General features: G+C 46.6%; 1 protein-coding gene across 4 annotated transcripts in view; it reads left to right on the forward strand.

Moving 5' to 3' along the window:
* The window catches only part of DHX36 (DEAH-box helicase 36), a 445,724-nt gene that overhangs the window by 350,662 nt on the left and 75,142 nt on the right, over window positions 1-19,920 (forward strand). For all 4 annotated transcript variants that reach the window (XM_078667890.1, XM_078667891.1, XM_078667892.1 and 1 more), the window contains 4 exons: window positions 2,511-2,597; window positions 15,931-16,014; window positions 16,111-16,210; window positions 16,298-16,388. In XM_078667890.1, coding sequence (XP_078524016.1) covers window positions 2,511-2,597; window positions 15,931-16,014; window positions 16,111-16,210; window positions 16,298-16,388 — 362 coding nt within the window. The remainder of the gene's footprint in view (window positions 1-2,510; window positions 2,598-15,930; window positions 16,015-16,110; window positions 16,211-16,297; window positions 16,389-19,920) is intronic.

The following is a 19,920-nucleotide window of genomic DNA, read 5'->3' on the forward strand; positions in this document are numbered from 1 at the left end:
ATGGTGCACAGCAAAGGCTGTGGATCCACTCTCTGCCACCCTTTCTGAGGTTCTCCTCTTCCTCCTTTCTCTTGCCCAGCAGGGCTCTGCTCTGGGCACTATCAATGGCTACCTCTCGGCCATATCAGCCTTATTAAGGCTTTTTGATCAGCCTTCTCTTTTCAAGTCCCCTGTTGTAAATAGATTCTTGAAAGGCATCATTCACATTTTGCCTCCTGTTCCTTTCGTGATGCCTCAGTGGGACTTGAATCTTGTTCTGAAGTACCTGATGTGCGCTCCCTTTGAGCCACTTCATAACTGTCCTCTTCGTCTTCTGACTCTTAAAACTGTATTCCTGGTTGCCATCACCTCTGCCAGGAAAGTGAGTGAACTCCAGGCTCTATCTTCTAAACCTCATTTCCTCTCTGTCCAACCGGACAAGGTTGTTTTGAGGACTCCTTTCCTGCCCAAGGTAGTCTCAGCCTTTCACATCGGGCAGTCCATCACCTTGCCCACTTTCTTTCCGCCTCTACATCCCTCGAAAGAGGAAGAGAGGCTCCACTGTCTCCTTCTATCTAGATCGCACATTCCAGTTCCAGGTGGATGACCAGATCTTTGTTGGTTACGTAGGCGCTAAGAAGGGACGGGCGGTGCACAAGCCGACCATCTCTTGGTGGGTCGTCTTGTGCATCAAGGTTTGCTACTCATTGGCGAAAAAGAAGCCTCCTGTTGGGCTGCGCGCCCATTCTACTCGGGCCACGGCGGCTACTACTGCCCTGGGTTAAGGAGTCTCCTTGCAGGACATATGTCAAGCTGCTACATGGACCTCGCTGCACACGTTTGCTAGGCACTACTGCCTGGACAGCCAAGTCTGGAGAGATCCCTTTTTCGGCCGTTCTGTTCTCCAGGACTTTCTGGTGTGATCTTGGTTCTCAGACCCACCACCGGGGTTGGTATTGCTGGGGTATCTATTTTAAGGTAAGGAATCTAACACTAACGTGTTTCTTTCAGATGCACAAGTTACTTACCTTCGGTAACGATATATCTGTAAGAAACATTAGTTAGTGTTAGATTCCTTACCGCCCCACCCATCCTCCCCGTTCTGCGAACCAATATTTAGGGTTAAGGTAATCCCTTTCAGGGCCCTAGTTTTATGGCACTTGTGTTGGTTTCTATCATGGCTCTGCGTTACTGGCGCGGAAAGCTATGTACAGAACTGACGTTCGCGCACGAGGGCGGCGCCTAAGTACTCCGACGTCATCCCAGCGATCATGACGCCGACGACGGACACGGAAACGCAGACGACGCCTACCGACGCGCAGAGGTACTGCTGACGAAAACTTTCCTGGGGATATTCTAAGGTAAGGAATCTAACACTTACTAATGTTTCTTACAGATATATCGTTACAGAAGGTAAGTAACTTGTGCATTTGTTTTACAACTATCTTCCAGCTCTTTCAAATCTGGTGCTGGCTCACTGAGCAGAACAGATGCAAGTTAGAGACATTTATCATCTCTGAGTTCCCATTACAGAGCAGTATTTCTGTGGCCAGAGCTTGCTGCCAATGTAAAACTGAGGTGCACTTTCTCCATTCCGACATCAGCACACTGTCCCACCACAATAGAATGTTCTGCTTCCTTATTTCCTAGTGAACACACGGATGCATCAAGCTTTGGTCCTACTCGTTTTAACTACAGAACCAGAGACCTTATTTTTATTTTCATCGACATATCATGAAACCAGTTTTATGTGAGTTATTAATAAGCATATTCCATAATAGACTGTTAGTAAGTTGTTGTTTTTATTTTTATGGTAAACTACATTCTGTTTTACATGAATTGCTGTAGTTTTTGCAAATACCGAAAGCCTACACTTTCTGATGCTTTTTATGCACGAATGTTCCAACTTGCGTTTATGTAATTAGCTGATTTTGAAGTATTTATTGAAAGGCACAATTTCAAGGAGACTATTTAACTTAGAGATGAAAAACAGCCACAACTTGCTACAACATTATGCATTCAAGAGTATTAGTGTGCTACATTTGCACCCATAGCTAGCATGGTATCATACTGAATACGTTATTGGCGTGTAGAGACAAAATGTGGAGAGTCCAGGGCCTGCATTTGCCATGTCTTACTTCATACCACTACAGAACATTTTACCATAGTGACAGCACCACACGCTGAAACATTAAAATGCTAAGCAAGATGGGCAACTTTCTTCTTCACACTCCAGCCTTACACTCGCCCACATTCAAACTTCTGTAGGTAAAAGACATAATGTAAAATACCCTAAGTTACAGAAACAATCAAAACTGTAACTGGTAAGTAGATGATCTGTATACCTTCTGTTCTGTGTTGAATTAATTTGTGCACCAAGTCAGTCTAGAGTTTACCTGCTCAGTCAGTTTACGATAGCCAGTTATTTTGCATGACAGAAAATTAAACGGAAGTTTTTATAGTGGTTTCTTTAAATTTACTGGCTGCTGTTCCAGAGCAGTGTTCTTTAATATGTTTTCTTTAATCACAAGGGCAAAGAAAAAGTGGCAGATTCAAAAAGGAAGGAGTTATCGAAGAATACTAAGAGTGACCACTTGACTGTTATGAATGCATTTGAGGTAGGAATGTATCTCTGCTATTTGGCAGAAAAGAAAGCCATCAGTTAAGAACAAAAAACTCAAGGCATCTGTGTTTTAAATATGCAGGGAAACAGAAGAGGCATCTAAGTCACTGAGATTTAACTTTAGGATTGTATTTGCCTTTCCCCGTTTTTGCCATTTTAAGGAAACCTCATTTGTGTATTGGTCAATATTCAATATTGTATAAAATGCTAGGATTTATGTGGCACTACTGAAAAAGATAGGCAAAAGGTTTAACCTTAATGATGTAGACACCTATAGTTTACTGCATATTTAATTCATCGCCGTCTTGTGTTTGGTACCTACATTAGCAATGTAATCTGGAAATGTTATTCTCTCTGTTATTGCAATGCTTCTTTAACTTTCCATTTCATTCGAATGAGAATAAAGTGCCATGTGTATAAAATTACGTGTAACCTATTTTGCAGTAAATTGTGTAGCACTTTATTCTCTTACACCAAAATATCTGTTGTGCTGTTGACATTCCCCATGACTCGTAACAGTTTGATAGTGCCAGCTAAAGAAATGCAGCATGTGATTTAGTCCTCTTTATGCAGGCAACCTTATTTTTCAAAGCTAATTTCAAAGACTGAAAGGTGTAAAGGTGTAGTGTAAGTAGGTTGGATGGGATGATCTGTCTAATGTTTCAGCAATCTCAGCCATTGAAACATGAATCCTTTCATAAAGGTACTAGCTTGTTAGTCATGTTTCAAGTATTTAATTCCTACTTGTGCATCCAGAGAGACATCTTTTATATTATCTGCTAACTTGTTTTGGAATCCTTATTGTAAATAATATGACTAACAATACTTTTTCCCACTTTCTTCTAATGTATGCTGTGTTTAAATAACTCTTAAAGGGGAGGGGGCTTGGCCAGCAGCATGGCTGAGTAGCCGCATTTGCAGTGGCTCCGATCGCCCGACAAAAATCCTGCCTTAAATCCTGTCTTCTAGCCATGAATACTTTACTCACCTCCAAGCCGAGTGTGTGTCATACCTCAGCCCTACAGAGGAAGCTGTCTTCCTAGCTGCTGCTGCGTAAACTGGGGCAGCAACGCGATCCATTCGAAGACAGGACTCGCCGCTAAGATGGCCGACTGGACCAGATCATTTCACAGCAATGACCAGGGGCTTCTGACGGCAACAACAGGAGGAATACCCGTATGCCGTACTGAGACTGCAGCAGTGCCTGCCCACCGGTTAAGTCCCGATTCTGTTGGCTGACAGAGAGGCGTGTAGCGCCGAGACAGAGTCCTGCTGACCCAGCGGCGCTGAGACAGACGTCTCCCCACTTGGGGACGTGGGGATACCACTTGCTGCGCGGTGAGTGCCCCCTTCCCCCTCGACTCGCCGTGGCGTGAGGTGCCGCACCGTGATCCTATCTCGGCGCAAGCTGTGGATGGGTTCGTCTCGGCGAAGCGCTTCCATGTGAAGCCAGGCCTTTAACCGGGACGTGGTGAGTGGTGAGGGCTGAGAGCGAGCTGCGGGCGCACCCGGAGGCGGTGAGCGGTTGCCAGTAAGTGAGGCCGGTGGGGGAACAACGTTGAGCCTGATGTGGCTGTCCCCTAATGTAGAGAAGATATGGGGCTGCTGGCTTCCAGCGCAGTGAGTCTGGAGCTTCCCTTCCCCCCCGGCCCGCTGTGAAGGGGGCATCCCGCCGAGATCCTAAGAAGCTGTGCGCTGTGGACGAACCCGTCTTAATGCAGCGGTCCTCCCTTTGTTCAGCTGCACAGCCGGGCTCTCTTAGAGGACGGGCTGCTGACACGCCTGGGGGCAGAGTGCAGCCACTAGTTGGACAGGCTTAGAGACCGCGAAGCGGCAGCAGGTGCCCGAGAGCCAGAGGGTGAGTGGCGCCAGGTGCCAAAGACGGCTTTGTGGCAACCAACATTACTTGAACACTCCAGTCCCTAGACACAACGACGAGCCATGGGGTCGGCCGACTGAAGGGACACACCCAGTGGCGCATATGGGAGGCAGAAACCCCTGTGGCAATGAATCAATGGAGAAGCCATGCAATGCCTTGCTGGGTCGGCTGCGTGGTTGTTCCCAGACCACCCGCCTATAGACTCCCTACGGGGAACGGGTAATCCATATGCATATAAGACTGGTCTCTTTCTCTTCAAATAGAGGACTATTCTGGGGCATCGCAGCGCCAGACGACAACAAGGTCTGAGATATTGCTGGTGCGCGCACGAAACTTGGCTTCTGGTACTGGCTGACCCTGCGAAATCACACAGGCCGGAATATCTGAAGGGGAACATAAAAGGGGCCCCGGGGAAGCACCACTGGGGATTGTGTAACTGGTACGCACTAGAGAGGTGTCCCTGCGGACGGAAGAGTAACGCGCACCAGGAGGTGCCACTGTATGCTGATCTAGCTATTGGAGAGGCGTCTCTGCGCCATAGTATAGGAAGAGGACATATGCTAGCAGCTCTTCAGTTAATACCACGCACAGGGGGTGGTGCGACAAGCCTACCTCCCATATACTGCTCAACATAATAGCCTCCCTGTAATGAGCTTGTAATCCTCCCACTGGTACCATCGGCCTCTGGATATGCGTACAACAGTAATCAACTGCCACATCTGACAATGGCCAAAGATAAAGAACCCAAGACAGAAAAGCAGGGGAAAATGGACAAGTAAACTAAGGTGCTTCCCGCGCCCACAGAATAAGGGGGAGAGAATGCCAGTGCACCAGATAATGCTGCCATCCTTCAGGCAATCCATGCCTCGAGAGTGGCCATTGAAGGCAAAATGGCTGAGATACGAACGGAGGTGTCTTCTTCGGCAAGACGTACGTAACATCGCGGACCGCGTCACACAAACGGAGGCTCCCATATCATAGGTAGAGGACACAACACATTAATCAAAAGAAGACGTCAAGAAGCTCCAATCCAGCAGTTGAGTGTAGATGTGGAAGGTAGATGATGCGGAAAACAGAGCTCTGAGAAACAATCTCCGCTATATTGGGGTACCAGAAGGACAGGAGAACACTGATCCAATCGCCTTCCTGATTAAAGGGTTTTGAGAAGCCTTGCAGGCGCTAAGTTTTCCACCTGTTTACTCATTGTCGAGCGCACAGGATGCCGGCTATGAGACCACCGCCTGGGGCCCATCCACGCCCCGTGATCGCGCGATTTCTGAACTATGAAGATCGAAACGTAAATCTAAGAGAATCGTGGAAAATGGGGGAACTCGAATTGGCCAACGCCAGAATACTGATCTTCCCCAATTACTCTGGGGAGGTGCAGAAGATGCGGAGGTACTACGACTCCGTAAAGGTTAAACTCCGGGCCCTATGCATCCAATATATGCTTCCCTTTCCGGCCAAACTCAAGGTCCTTTTCCAAGACTCGACCCAGTTCTTTCAAACACCTGAAGACACCTGGGTGTGGATTGAGGAACGCCTGAGGCCCAGACCAGAGATAGGTAACGTGATGCGGCATGGGGGCTCGCAATCACGATGGGAGCTTAGACCGCAGAGAACAAGACCGAGGAGGCGTCTTATTGCAAGAATTCCGAAGCGCCCGGGGACCACGTAGCCTGGGACTCCATATCGGTGGAGAGGGGAACCCGCAGAGGAGGGGGCGAGGGGGGCCCGGGCCACCATCAGAGACTGGACTTAAGGGGACAGTACTCATGCTGATCACTCAAAAATCCCTGGAGGAAACGGACGGCGACCACCCCCTGCTCAAGGCCACTCACAATGTAGAAGGCTCTGGGGCGACAGCCCCGGAAATGGCACCCGAACATCAACTGCAATTAAACAAAAGTGGCGAAGGAATGTGAACCAAGGACATGAGTGAAGAGCATGCCGGCAAAACAGCGACTGCAAAGAGGCCCCCCTCCTAGCCTTTTTTGCACCAGGGACTGAATTGGGATATTATCCTTTGTTGTGTTGGTTATTCTTTGGGGATAAGGGTGTGGGAAAGGGAGGGTTCGACAGACTCCTCAGTGGACACATACGCCTGTTGTCATATTGACAGCTGAAGGGTTAGACGTAGGGTGTGAGAGGATGTGGGGTGGGGGGTTCGGGGACGGAGTTGAGAGTTTTTCGATCTAAAAGGTTTTCATTCTTAGTTAAAGCAGGATGTCCTAAATTACAGAGTTGAACATCACAGAATAGGGGTTGGCTGGTTAGGGAACACTCCTCGCACGAACCGCAAACGTAATGCTCGACACACTGTACACTGTGTTGACGTGGAATGTCAACAGATTGGATAGTAAGAATAAGATTAAGAGGGGCCTAATGAACAGATATATTAAATGGACCAAGCCTGACGTGGTCCTCCTACAATAGACCCATCTCCGAGGTACCAGATGTGCATTTATTGGGAAAGGGGCTAATGTTTCTCTGGCTCACGCTGGATTTTTCCCTGGAGCCCGCGGAGTGGTTGTCCTTATTAAAAAAAACTCAACCCTTTCAGGTACTCAAGACCTGGGTTGACCCTGGGGCACACACTCAGCGGTCAGGGGTGCGTGAGGAAGGAGGGAGTTTACCCTGGCCAGAGTTTATGTCCTGCACGACTGCAGCCCCAGACACTACAGGCAGTGGCAAAGATATTGTTGGAGTCGGACTCCTCAACCCACATAATAGGGGACGACTTCAATGATGTTATGAACCCACACGTAGATAGATGTCATGCGGCGACAGGCACTCAAGCACCCACCACACTGATGGAATTTGTGAGATCATTAGGACTGACGGACCTTCGACGCCGGCACCACCCACTTGACCATAGCTACTCTTTTTTTCTCAGGGGCACATAAGAACTTTTCCCGAATCAAGTACCTCTTTGCCCCGGCAGGGGATATTCAAGTTATTGAGGATATAGAATATCTGGCCAGGGGTATCTCAGATCACTCACCACTGAAGTTAAAGGTAGGGGGCGGGGAACGTAAGCCCAAATCGGACTGGTGGCTGAATGCCAGGAAGTTACATGACAAAATGGTAACGGATACTGTCCCCATTGAGACCAAATTATTTTTTCAAGATAACAAAGGCTCCGTAACTTCGGAGGCCATCCTTTGGGAGGCATATAAGGCAGTCCATAGGGGAAGGCTGCAAGACGTAATTGCACGAAAACGTAGAGAGGAAACGTTGCGAATACAAGACTTAGAAGGTAACTTGCTAGAACTAGAAAACAAAACTGTCCAAGGACACTGAGAATTGGGTGCTTCTGGAATTAGAGGTCACACAGTGGGAACTCCGGGCCTTAGTAGAAGGAGTAGCTCGCATCCAAATTCAGATCAATCAACACAGACCGTACGAGTCGGGGATAGAGCGGGGAAGTTACTAGCCTGGTTAAGCAGGAAAGAAAGAGAAGCAAATTGGGTAAATCAAATAGAAGATCATTACTCTAATTTTTACACTGTCCGATTGACGACTGACGAGAATAGCATAGATGATTATCTCAAAGCAATAGATATGCCCATCTTGCAAACTGAGGACACAGCAGCTTTAGAAGCTGAGCTCACTTTAGAAGAAGTCTATGCAGCCATTGACAAACAGGAGTCGAGGAAAACTCCAGGGCCAAATGGACTGCCAGGGGAATTCTTCAAACTAAACAATAATATATTAGCTCCACGTCTATTAAACACGTTCTTAGTGGCAAAAGAGGATGTAGCACTCCCCCGGACCTCTGTCAGGCCACAGTAGTGGTCATACCAAAAGCGGGCAAGCCCCCAGAAAATTGTGGCTCATATCGCCCAATTTTACTCCTTAGTGTTGAAACCAAGATCTTGGCCTCCATACTCTACACACGATTATTGACGGTTATTACATCCTTGATGCACAAAGATTAGTCGGGCTTTATGCCCAAACGTGCCACATGCCTAAACCTCCATAGGCTGGCAAATTGGCTAGACATGGCCAAAGGGAGTGAGATTCCCCATCTGCTTCTCACTCGATGCCGAAAAGGCATTCGATACTGTACATTGGCCTTTTATGAGACGGGTCCTCGTAAAATTGGGCTTTGTGCATAACTTCCAGACGTTGGTCGATATTTAAACACGAATCCCAGGGCTAGAGTACTAGTAAATGGCGTTAAATCAGCCGAGTTTCCCATCCTGCGGGGGACCAGACAGGGCTGTCCACTGTCCACCTTGCTCTTTGTGCTTGGTCTGGAACCTCTAGCATGTCTGAATAGAACACACCCTGATTTAACAGAGTTCCAGGACTCCAAGGCGCAGCTGTTGGATGAACAAAGCTTGCTTTACGCAGACGACATCCTATTGTATATAACTAATCCTGATAAGACACTCCCGATCATTTTTCATGCAGTTGAAAATTATGGTAAACAGGCGGGGTACAAGATCAACTGGGGGAAGTCCACCATATACCCATAGGGGCTGCATTGACATGCGCTCTGTAACGCTGTGCCTTCCCTTCGCTGAAAAGGGCTTCAAATATTCAGGACTCTGCATTTCCGAAAATGTGATGAACTGCCTCACCCATAACATCCAGCGTGTTTTAGCGGACTTCAGAGACGACTTGGTTAGATGGGGGTGTCTCCCTCTGACATTACTGGGAAGGTCTGCTATGTTCAAAATGATCACACTACCCAAGCTATTATACATTTTCCAAAACATGTATTGTAGAATACCAGAGGTACTCTTTAGGGCGATAAATAATGAATTACTAACTTTGCTATGGGACGGGGGCCACCCCCAAGTTACTCTGCAACGCAGCCAGTATAATGAGGGAATCGCGCTACCAGATGTCCGGGCATACTATAGAGCTGCACACCTCGTAGTCCTTAATGAATGGGGGCATGACCCCCTGGAACACCCCTCATACGCCCTGGAGAGACTCCAATTTTACAAACGCTCTCACCTCCACTACATATACGGGGGCCAAGGGGTGAGAAGTCTGCTGCCAGCAACACGTAGGGACATTAAGGCATGGAGGAAAGCCGAACTTGTGATGAACTGGGGGAAAAAGACTAACTTGGTTCACACCTCTGTGGAAAGGTCAATGGCTGTCTGAAATGGCAAAATTAGAGAGGTTTAAAGGATGAGACTCTATTGAAATGACTACTCTGGGGGACATAACACGACAGGGCGCCCTGTTAACATTTGCGGAGCTACAAACTGAATATAGCCTGACGTACAAGCAGTATTATAAATAGATTCAACTCCGACACGCTTGGCAAACGCAAAAACTTGACATTGTGGATCTCCCGGAATATGCCCCATTAGAAGGTTGGTTACTCCAGGAAGTGATACCGGAGAAAGCAGTTCCCTGGACATACAAAACCCTAATAAACAATATGCTCGACAACTTATTAACACTCCGAGGCGAGTGGGAGGACCTCGTAGGCACATTGGAGGACATAGATTGGGAGACTGCCCTAATGCACCCTAGAGAGGTGGCGATTAAGCTTCGGCTACGACTTGTTTAGTTTAAAATCATACAAAGGGTATATTATGATAGGGCTAAATTACATACGATGGGTCGGGCGGAAACGCCGGAGTGTCTGCATTGTAGAACAGAACGTGGATCCTTCATCCTCACTTTATGGGAATGCCGTTGAATACATAGCTACTTGACAGGGATAGTGCAGGAACTAAATAACATACTGAATGCACAAATCCCGATGGACCCGAAGTACATTCTGTTAGGCATCCACACGGACGTCGACATTCCTAGATACCAACTTCTGCTTAGTAACCTAGGCCTCGTAGTGGCAAAACGGGATACAGCCAAATACTGGTGGAGACCAGAACTTCCCACCTTGAAAGAGTGGCGGACTGGCATGGACATGTACAAGGGTGCCGAAAAGACAGTATATAAAGCAAGGGGATGCCTGAGAAAGTTTAGGAAAGTCTGGCAGCCATGGCTGAGCTACTACAATATAGAGATGGAAGAGGAGGAGATAGATGAATTGGAAGAAACATGGCGCGTAGGTGCAGGGTTCGTTACTCTAGCCCAACACTTAGCTGAGGGACTCCAGGGGTATCTAACACAAGGGGAGGGAGGCACGTAGGGGTCATGAAGGGAAACTACAATGCAGTAAACTCTGTATCCTCACTAACTGTAAATCTTATTGTTTGTAATCATTGGACACTGTTTGAGATGTACCTGCTGAGTTGTTTGATGTTTTGTCAAAACATAATACAAATATTTATAAAAATAAATAAATAACTCAAATGGATAACTGTCTCTCTCTCTCTTGAAAGAAATCTGAATTTATGAGATCCAGACAATGCGTTCTCAGAGCACTGAGAATTAGTTGAAGAATTATTAAGTTCCTCTCTTTGTTTTAGAGGCAAGGGCACATGAGAGTAAAAGAGAGCTTTTACTTGCTTATTCTCTCTGCACGCTTTAGGCAGAGGGCTTGCTAACAACTATCTTTAAACCTTTCTGCTTTTATAAACCATGGCTAAGTTAGTGGACTTGTAAAGTGTAATGTCCCATCCTGTAAACACTTTGCGCTTCACGTGGGTTGACAGTAAGTACATTTTACATATTCAGTTAATACTTTTCTATACAAAAAAGTATGAATCCATGTCCCATATTGATGTTCCATGGTCATATTGACACTTTGCTCAGAATGTGGTATATAGCTATAATGGCTGCTCCTGTCTCTTTGGGGGTTCTGTTTTTAAGCCCCAGACGGGGTCCGGTTGTTTTTCGAATAGTACCACTGCGCACCGAGAGCTGGCATTATTTGGCTCCACATTGTCTGCGCCGGAAATGATGTGCGTGGTATCTGTACAGGTGCCACCTCGGCATGCTGACGTCACTTCTTCCTTTCCACACCATATAGCACTGATCCGGTCCGAGCTACCTCTCAGTTGTTTTTTGGGTAGTCTTTTTCAACTCTTTGTCAACTCTTTTTTGTAATTATTTTTTATATATGCTGATGTGAGGATGTCGTCAAACACACCTGCTGGCTTCAGACTATGTGAGGTGCGTCATTGGTAAATGTCAGTGGTAGACCCTCACTTGATACATTTGTGGTGCCTGGAGCAGTGACACAACTTCAGTTAGTGCAAGGACTGTTGCACCTTGCATCCCAAGGCGCTCAGGGAGTGATCCCTTCTCATCACCCGACGTCAGTCTACTTCGCGACACTTGAGGTCCTGTTAGCGTGGGAGGTCCCGGGACCGATAACAGAGCCCCGCCTCACATTCATCGTCACATTGGAAGTCATTGTGGAAGTTGTGGGAAGTCCCATAAACGCAAGAAGTTGAAGTCCATGCGCTCTTTGATTTAACCGCGACTGTCAAAGACATCCAAAGAGATGAGAGCGTTGGCAATTCAGGACCCGGGTCCGTTCCACGCTTAACCTGGGTCTGATCCACGCTTTCCCAATTTAGCCAGCGCTACCCCGTCTAACTAAGAGAATGTTATGAGGTCATGCACCTCATTTTTTGGATGACCCTCCTCCTTGAGGCAACTTCGGCCCCACGGACGTCGGAGGGGTCCCTTTTGGAACAACACCTGAGGGTTCGCACGCGACGCAGTCGGGCACCAGGGATCCCTTGCTGGATTCTGAGCGGAGCTGCCATCGAGACCAGACTTTCCTCTTTGTCCGCTCCAGTGCTGACGCCCCTAGGTGGTGGCATCCCCATCATCATCATTCCCGACTGGGACATGGAGCCAAATGGGTGCCGTCTGACGCCGCCTCTGGCACCGACCCAGGACATTCTTCCCTGTGCTGAGCCAGTGCCTTATTGGATAGATGCCCGGGGGTGGGGGGGGGAAGGGCAGGGTCAATACTGATTTACATATAGCTTGGTTTATATTGGAATGGTGTAGCGTAGATAAAAACAATGGATTTTATACAGATCTATGACTGTTGGTGAATGTTTGATTTCTTCAGCAGGGAGGGATGCGGCTAAGTTTGCCATCTGATGAGGACTTGACACAACTGACTTGCAGAGCAGAGTGATTTAATCGTCGGTTGCCTTGCAATACTAGGCCTGGCTGAGAACATCGACTTTTCAAGGGATGTCTAGACTTCCCTCATGGGCATGCCCTTTGATGGCTCTTGCCTTTTTAGAGACAAGGCAGAATCAGCCATCGAGCACTATAAGGACAGCAGGGCTATGGCCTGGTTCTTGGGCTTGTCTATGGCTCCTAATCAAACCCAATCCACCTTCTGCCCCTTTCGTGGCTGTGGAGGAATCTCCAGCCTCACCCATACCCTCCCCGTCACCATGGCGAGCAGGCTTTCCAGCCTTTACGTGGTCGAGGGCATGGGTTCCAGAGACCACATAGGACAGGTGCCTTCCAAGTCTCTTTAGTCGCCCTCAGCACATCATGAGCATCCAGTGGTAGACAGGATAAGCCATCACCTCCCCCACGGGCAGTCAGTACCCTCTGTAGTCCGAGTTCCAATTTAGTCTCTTGGAGCTCTGCGCAAATATTCAGTTAGAATTAGTTAAGGTGGACATTCCCTTGTGGCGCCAGTACCTAGTAAAATACCACCAGCCGAGCCCAAGAAGCTCTGCGCAATTCACTTGGATCTGAAAGCCTTTCTTCCATCGATCAAGGGAGGACTGATGCAGGTGTTCAAGGACAACACAACAACCAAGTGCTGTTACAGCAAGCAGGGCAGGGTGTGGTTGTTGACCCTTTGTTAAGGGGCCCTGCATCTCTGGACATGGCTGGAATGTCAGGGCATTTCCCGGGTAGTTCAACACCTGGCAGGCTCTCTGAACCCCAGAGAAGACAAACTCAGCCGCAGATGCCTAGCGGATTACGAATTGCATCCCCATTCAAACGTGTTGTAAGGACTCTTTCAAGAGTGGGGAGATCTGTTCACCCCTACAGAGTACGCGCAATGTCAGCAATTTTGTGCGCTGGAGTTTCGAAGGGGACTTTCGCTCGGAGACGCTTTTTGTCTTGAGCGGGGCACTGGCTTCCTGTACACCTTTTTTGCCAATACCACTCCTGTCCAGAGTTCTCAAGGAGATCAGAAACAACTAGGCCCAAGACATTCTTGTATCTCTGGACTGCCCATAGACCATCTAGTATCCTGAGCTGTTGAGCATGACCATCAGTTCTCCAGTCAGGTTTCGTCTTCAGGAGGATCTTCTGTCTCAGCAACAGGGCAGGGTTCTGCACCTGAATCTGTGCACCCTCTCCCTGCATCTGTGGACATTGAGCAGCAACAATTGCTAGCTTTTGACCTTCCACCCAAAGTCTGTGTTGTTATCCTGGCAGCCAGGCGTCCCTCCACCAAATCTGTATATGCCTGCCGTTGGGATAAGTTTGTATCATGGTGTGCTTCCACAATGTTGAACCCCCTTCTGCACCTTTATCCAATGTTCTTTTGGTTGCCCTATCGTTGGCCCAGCAGGGCTCTACTATTGGCACGGTCAAAGGGTATATTTCCGCAGTCTTTGCATTTCTGCCGTTGCCGGACTAACCTTCTCTTTTTAAATCCCATGTTGTCCCCTGGTTCAGTAAAGGTCTCTAGCATCGATTTATTTTATAAGCCACTCAATTGCATTGTCTCACCTTGTACATATTTCACTGTCATTGTGTATTGTTTGTATATTCTGTCACGTTATTCATTTTTCACATGATTATCCAGACTCAATGTTAAGTAATTTCAAGGTACATATAGTTGTGCCTGTTGTGTGTGATATTGTAAACATACACACCAGGACTGAAATGTATTTGTCTAGTCTCTTGTGCTGATATTGTTTTTTCACTCGTCTATTTACATATTTTATCCAAAAGAAATATTATTTGCATCAATAAAATGATTTTTCTTTAGTCTATTGTGGTACATTAGGTCTATTGCTATCACCCTAGATCTATGGTCTTATATTCCACTGAGACCAACTAGTTGCCTAGAGACTGTTTTCATGTATGATTGCACGTGTCCCCTCATGCCATTTATCATGCTTCAGAGGGACCTCAACCCTGTTCTCCCTTTCCTGATGTGCGCATCATTCGTACTGTTGCACAATTGTCCTCTTTAGCTGCTCACCATTAGAACTGCCTTTTTAGAGGCAATTGCATCAGCCAGGAGGGTCAGTGAATTGCATGCCCTTTCTGTGCACCCAGCCCTTACCACCTTGTCCAAGCATTGTCTGGTCCACCGGACACATGCCTCCTTTCTTCCAAAGATTGTCACTCCCTCCCAGATAGGCCAGAGCATTACTCTGTCCACCTTCTTTGCTCTGCCTCATCCTTCCTAAGAGGAGGAGAGATCCCGCCGTCTGGACTCAGAAAGAGTTGTTGTTCTACCTTGATCACATAAAAGAGTTCCAGGTGGGGGATCAACTCTTAGTGGGCTATGTTGGAGCCACAAAAGGGCAGGCTGTGCAGAAGCAGACCATCTCGAGATAGATTGTCCTGTGCATTAAAATTAGCTAAGCATTGGCCAAGAAACATCCCCCTGAGGGCTCACTCTATAAGATCCAAATCTGCGACCACTGTTAACATGCAGCGTTCTACTCTTGGACATCTGTCTGGTGGTGACGTGGGCATCACTGCACATGTTGACAAAAAATTACTGCCTAGACAGTCAGGGCCGTCATGTCAGGCACTTTATCTGTTCAGTGCTGCAGGACTTTTTGATTGAATCTGGTTCGCACACCCACCTCCAGGGAGATATTGCTCGGGTATCTATTCTAAGTTAACAAATGTGCGTCTAGAAGTCTCTATGAGATAAACAAGTTATGTACGTTCGGTAAAGCCTTATGTGGTGGAGAGACTATCTAGCTGCAAATTCCTTACCGATCCTCCCCACTCTATACCGGTTAAGGTGTAAGGGGCACCTTTTTCAGGGCCTTAGTCTTTTCCACACACTCCTGGCATGGAAAGTCGCAAAAGTATCGAAAGTCAATGCGCTGAGGTGCCGCCTATATATTTTCCGTACACGTCATTTCCGGCCCGGACGACGCAGACGCAAGCCAAATGACACGCCCAGGGTTACTACTGAAAAATCTTCTGGATCTAGTCAGATGCCTGGGTTTATTCTAAGGTAAGGAATTTGTGGCTAGATAATCTCTGCCAGATAAGGCATTACCCAAGGTACATAACTTGTTCTTCTGTGCTTCACTCGAGTTGCCATGTTACTCTACGATGAGACTCTCTTGTCATTTAAGGGTGTAATTGATTCCATAACACAAGAGCATCCAAAGTATGTCTAGGTGGGCCTTATTCAAGCCAGCTTTTCAGGATATCCCCTGACTATACTAATAACTTCAGTGTACATTTTTTATGTGTTAATATGTACTTGGCCTCTAAGTCCATAATTTAAATCTGCTGTAAAATATGCACTGCTTTTTTACTGAGGGAGCCTCTGTCTAGGTATAGCACAAATCATTGTTTCCTTATTTTTCAGGGGTGGGAGGATGCCAAAGAGCATAGTGGCCGAGCAGAGAAAGACTACTGCTGGGAGTATTTTTTGTCTCCAAACACTCTTCAGGTAACCCCAGTAAATGTTGTGGAAACGTTTAAGTGAATAAATGTCTGGGTTATATAAATAAATATTTAATACTCCACATTTTACATTTGCATTTAGATGCTTCACAACATGAAAGGCCAGTTTGCAGAGCATCTTCTTGCTGCAGGTTTTGTAAGCAGTAAAAACCCCAAAGATCCTAAAAACAATGTCAACTCAGGTAAATTAAAGGGAAATATTTTATTCTGGGCATAATTATTTCCATTTTACTTTTCTGATGTCTAATTTTTATTTTTTATTTTTTTAGATAATGAAAAATTAATTAAAGCAGTAATTTGTGCTGGTTTGTACCCTAAAGTTGCAAAGATCCGACCAAGCTTCAGCAAAAAAAGGCAAATGTAAGATGAAGTTTTGAGATGTCTCTTTTTGTTCCTGCAATTCCAGATATGATAAGTTTGTCTAATCCGTAAATGTAATACGAAACCAGATTGTATGACTCTAACATATTTGCTTCAACTGTTTGGAGGTGATTAGAAAAACTAAACTTCTTGCTTCTCCTACATGTCATCATGCTCAGACCAAGGTTTCTTTTTTAGCATGTTCAAATATGTGAGGAAACTAAAGAATAAAATACATGTTCCTATTTACACTTTGATCATTCTCTTTACATCGGTATTACTGGTAATTGATTTTGCAGAGTTGAAAATTCTTTTAAGCGGTTGTGAGGATTTTCAGTAGATCTAATTTGAATCATAATCAGATGTTATGTCACATAGACTCCATGGACTTGCCAGTGCTCCATATATAGTGAGATCTAACAAGAGCTCAGGTTAACCCTTAAAGACTATTTACAACCAGGTTTATCCCAACTGTGACCCTGTTCTTAAAAGGTTTTCAAATGAAACAGTGATAGGTTTTTTTAAGAGCTTTGGAATAGAGAATCACAATTTAACAGGAAACCCATCTGTAATATGCTTGATATGTTTCATCTGCTACTGAACACCCAATTATAAGACAATATCACTGACAAGTCGTTTCTAAGAGTAAAGTTGCATGCATGTCCTTTAAGTTCACTACCAACAAAGACCGTTTTCTGTCACTCCAGCTCTCAATGTTGTATTCAGATATATGAATTTAACCCAAAGAAGAAATTGATTTTTGTTCAAACTGGCATCCCTGATTAGCAGATGGTCAGTGTTGCCTCCATAATGCAGGGGATTCTTTCTGGGCACTCTTGAAGCATATCTAGTGAGAAAGGCCTTTATAAGCTAAGTTACATGCTTTTTGGCTGCCCAAGAAGGACGAAGGCCTTTGTCCTATTCTAAAGTTCTTCCTCAAGAAGTTTAAGATGCTCACTCTTTCTCAGGTTCTTTTTGGCCTCACTAGCATCTTTCGGGTCTTCACCAAGGTGGTGGTGGTGGTTGCAGCTCATTAGTGGAGATCAGGGGTGCAAGTCTTCCCCTAGCTGAATGGCTGGCTGTTGAAGGTGGGCTCACCCCACCCACCTCCACCCTATGGCGGGCCTCCTGCATTTGCTGGGGTTCACTATCAATGTACCGAAGTCAAACCTGACTTCCTCTCAGGCACTCCATTTCATCTGAGCAGATCTGGACACGGTGCAGTTTCAAGCTTATTCATATTCCGGCGTGGAAAGTCACGAAAACTAACTGATGCCAGCGGACTGAGGTGGTGTCTATATAGGCACTGTGCTCGTCACTTCTGGCGCAGACGATGCCATGCAGAGTTGCGTGGAGCAAGAGGATATGGTAAGAGGACTCGGACCAGGCTAAAACTGAAATAGTCTAAAAGACCTAGCCCATCCGAGACAGAGGAGACAGCTGCTGCCCTACAGGCTGTGGCTGAAATCGCGAGGACCCCTGATCCGGTCTCAGAACCAGGCTCTAAATCGACTAAGGGAACTGGAGACATGGACTAAGCTAGTTCTCAAGTGGAAAGTGTTACACTGTCGATTGTCACCCCAAGAATGGCTGATGACCTTTGACCGAACTGGGCTTTTCATGAGGGGAGTTATATACTGGGACTGTGCGGAACGCCCTGCTACGACTGTAACTGGACAGGCTGGAGGCATTTGCTGAATGGGCAGCGATAGTTGAACTGAGCACAATTGTACTGCTTTGCAGGTGTTTGTTCTTTTTGCAGGTGGGGTCTTAGATCCTTATTTCTGGGAACGGGGGGGGGAAGCTCGGGGGAGAGGTGGCAGGAATGAGTGTGATGGTTCTTGAAAATGGCCTCCAAACAGCATACCTTGAAAATATTGGCATGGAATACTAGCGGGATGGGCTCTGCCGTTAAGCGACACAACGTGCATAGATACTTGCGCAGGCGAGGAGTGCAGTTTGCACTCCTTCAGGAAATGCACCTCATTTGTGGCGAAGTGGAGAAACTGTGGAGAAACTGTGCAGAAGATGGAGAGGGCAAATATTTGTGACCTCCTACTCTGCATATGCTAGAGGTGCAATTATCTGAGTATGGGCTGGTGTACCCTTTAAACCCCTGCATACACTAGAAGACTGAGAAGGTAGATAAGTGCTGTTGAAGGGTAAGCTCCTTGGGCGGGACGTCATGTTAGGTAGTATATATTTCCTAATCAAGATCAAGTGATATTCCTCCAGAACCTTCCAGCCCCTATGGCCGAGGTGTTAACATCGGACATACTGTTGGGAGGGAGATGGAACATGTAGGGGATCAAGACTACTCATATTACTCCCCCTTACACCAATTACACATCAGGCTGGAATTATTTTTCAGCACATCTGGCTTGGGTTGCCCTGTTACCCACACAGAATATCTGGGGCGTACACTCTCAGATCATAACCTCCTCATGCTGACCATCCAACCCTTGGGGTAACACCCACCGATTCCACTCTGGTGGCTAAACCTGTTGGTTCTAGAAGATACTTGCTTCAAAGAAACCATAGGCACAGCCATAGACACTTATTTTGATAACAATACACAAGCACTGGTAGAAGGGGAAGCGATTAAAGTGGTGATGAGGGGGCACTGTTCAGGACAATCGATAGGGGCACAGAAATAACTACATCGGGAATTGGAAATATGGGAGGGTAAATTACACAAGCTGGATAATGAACAGGGAACTAGACCAGATGCACTAGACATCTTAAGAGAAATGCATGCACTGTACCCCCAAGCCCTTTAATGGCTGAGATGCCATGACTACAGAGGTTACCTTACCAAGGTGCAGGCAGAAGAAGGGAGGCCTGGTAGATTATTGGCAAGGCTAGTCAGGCCGGAGACCCGTGGGTCTCTGATCATGCAAGTTCAGTGAATAGGATCTGCTTCTTATAGTTACCCCCACTTTCTTGGTGATGTTTCACTGTTTTCGACTTAGACTAGCTGGGATCCAGCTATTCAGGACCCCAGGCTAGCTGCTTTCTCTTATAAACTGATTGCATGTACTTTAGGTTCACTCCAGATTGGATTCTGGAGTAGCCTTATAAGTCCCTAGTATATGGTATACTATATACCCAGGGCATAGGTACCCCAGAGGCCTTCCAGGGGCTGCAGCATGTTTTATGCCACCCCTGAGAGGCCACTCAAATTGACACCACAGGTCTTCTACTGCAACCTGTGTAAGGTGGTGCATGCACCCCTTACTTAGATATAGGTTCACAATATCTACCTTATCACTGCACATATAAACCTATTAGTCACCCCTATGGCAGGCCTTATCAATCCTGAAGGCAGGGTGCTGGGTTGCCCATGCATGAGCAGGGCCCCTCTACAGCCTTCGGAATCTATTCTCCGGGGTTTGTTCTGTGATGCAGCCATTCCATATACTCTTCAGTGCATTATAACCTCGTGGTAAATGCTAACTTTAAAACAGCTGCACAGAAAATTGTCGTGTTTGGTGTCAAACACCTTGGAATCATACGGTATGATTCCACCCTC

Source organism: Lissotriton helveticus, chromosome 11 (genome assembly GCF_964261635.1).
Source record: "Lissotriton helveticus chromosome 11, aLisHel1.1, whole genome shotgun sequence".
NCBI classification, from domain to species: Eukaryota; Metazoa; Chordata; class Amphibia; order Caudata; family Salamandridae; genus Lissotriton; species Lissotriton helveticus.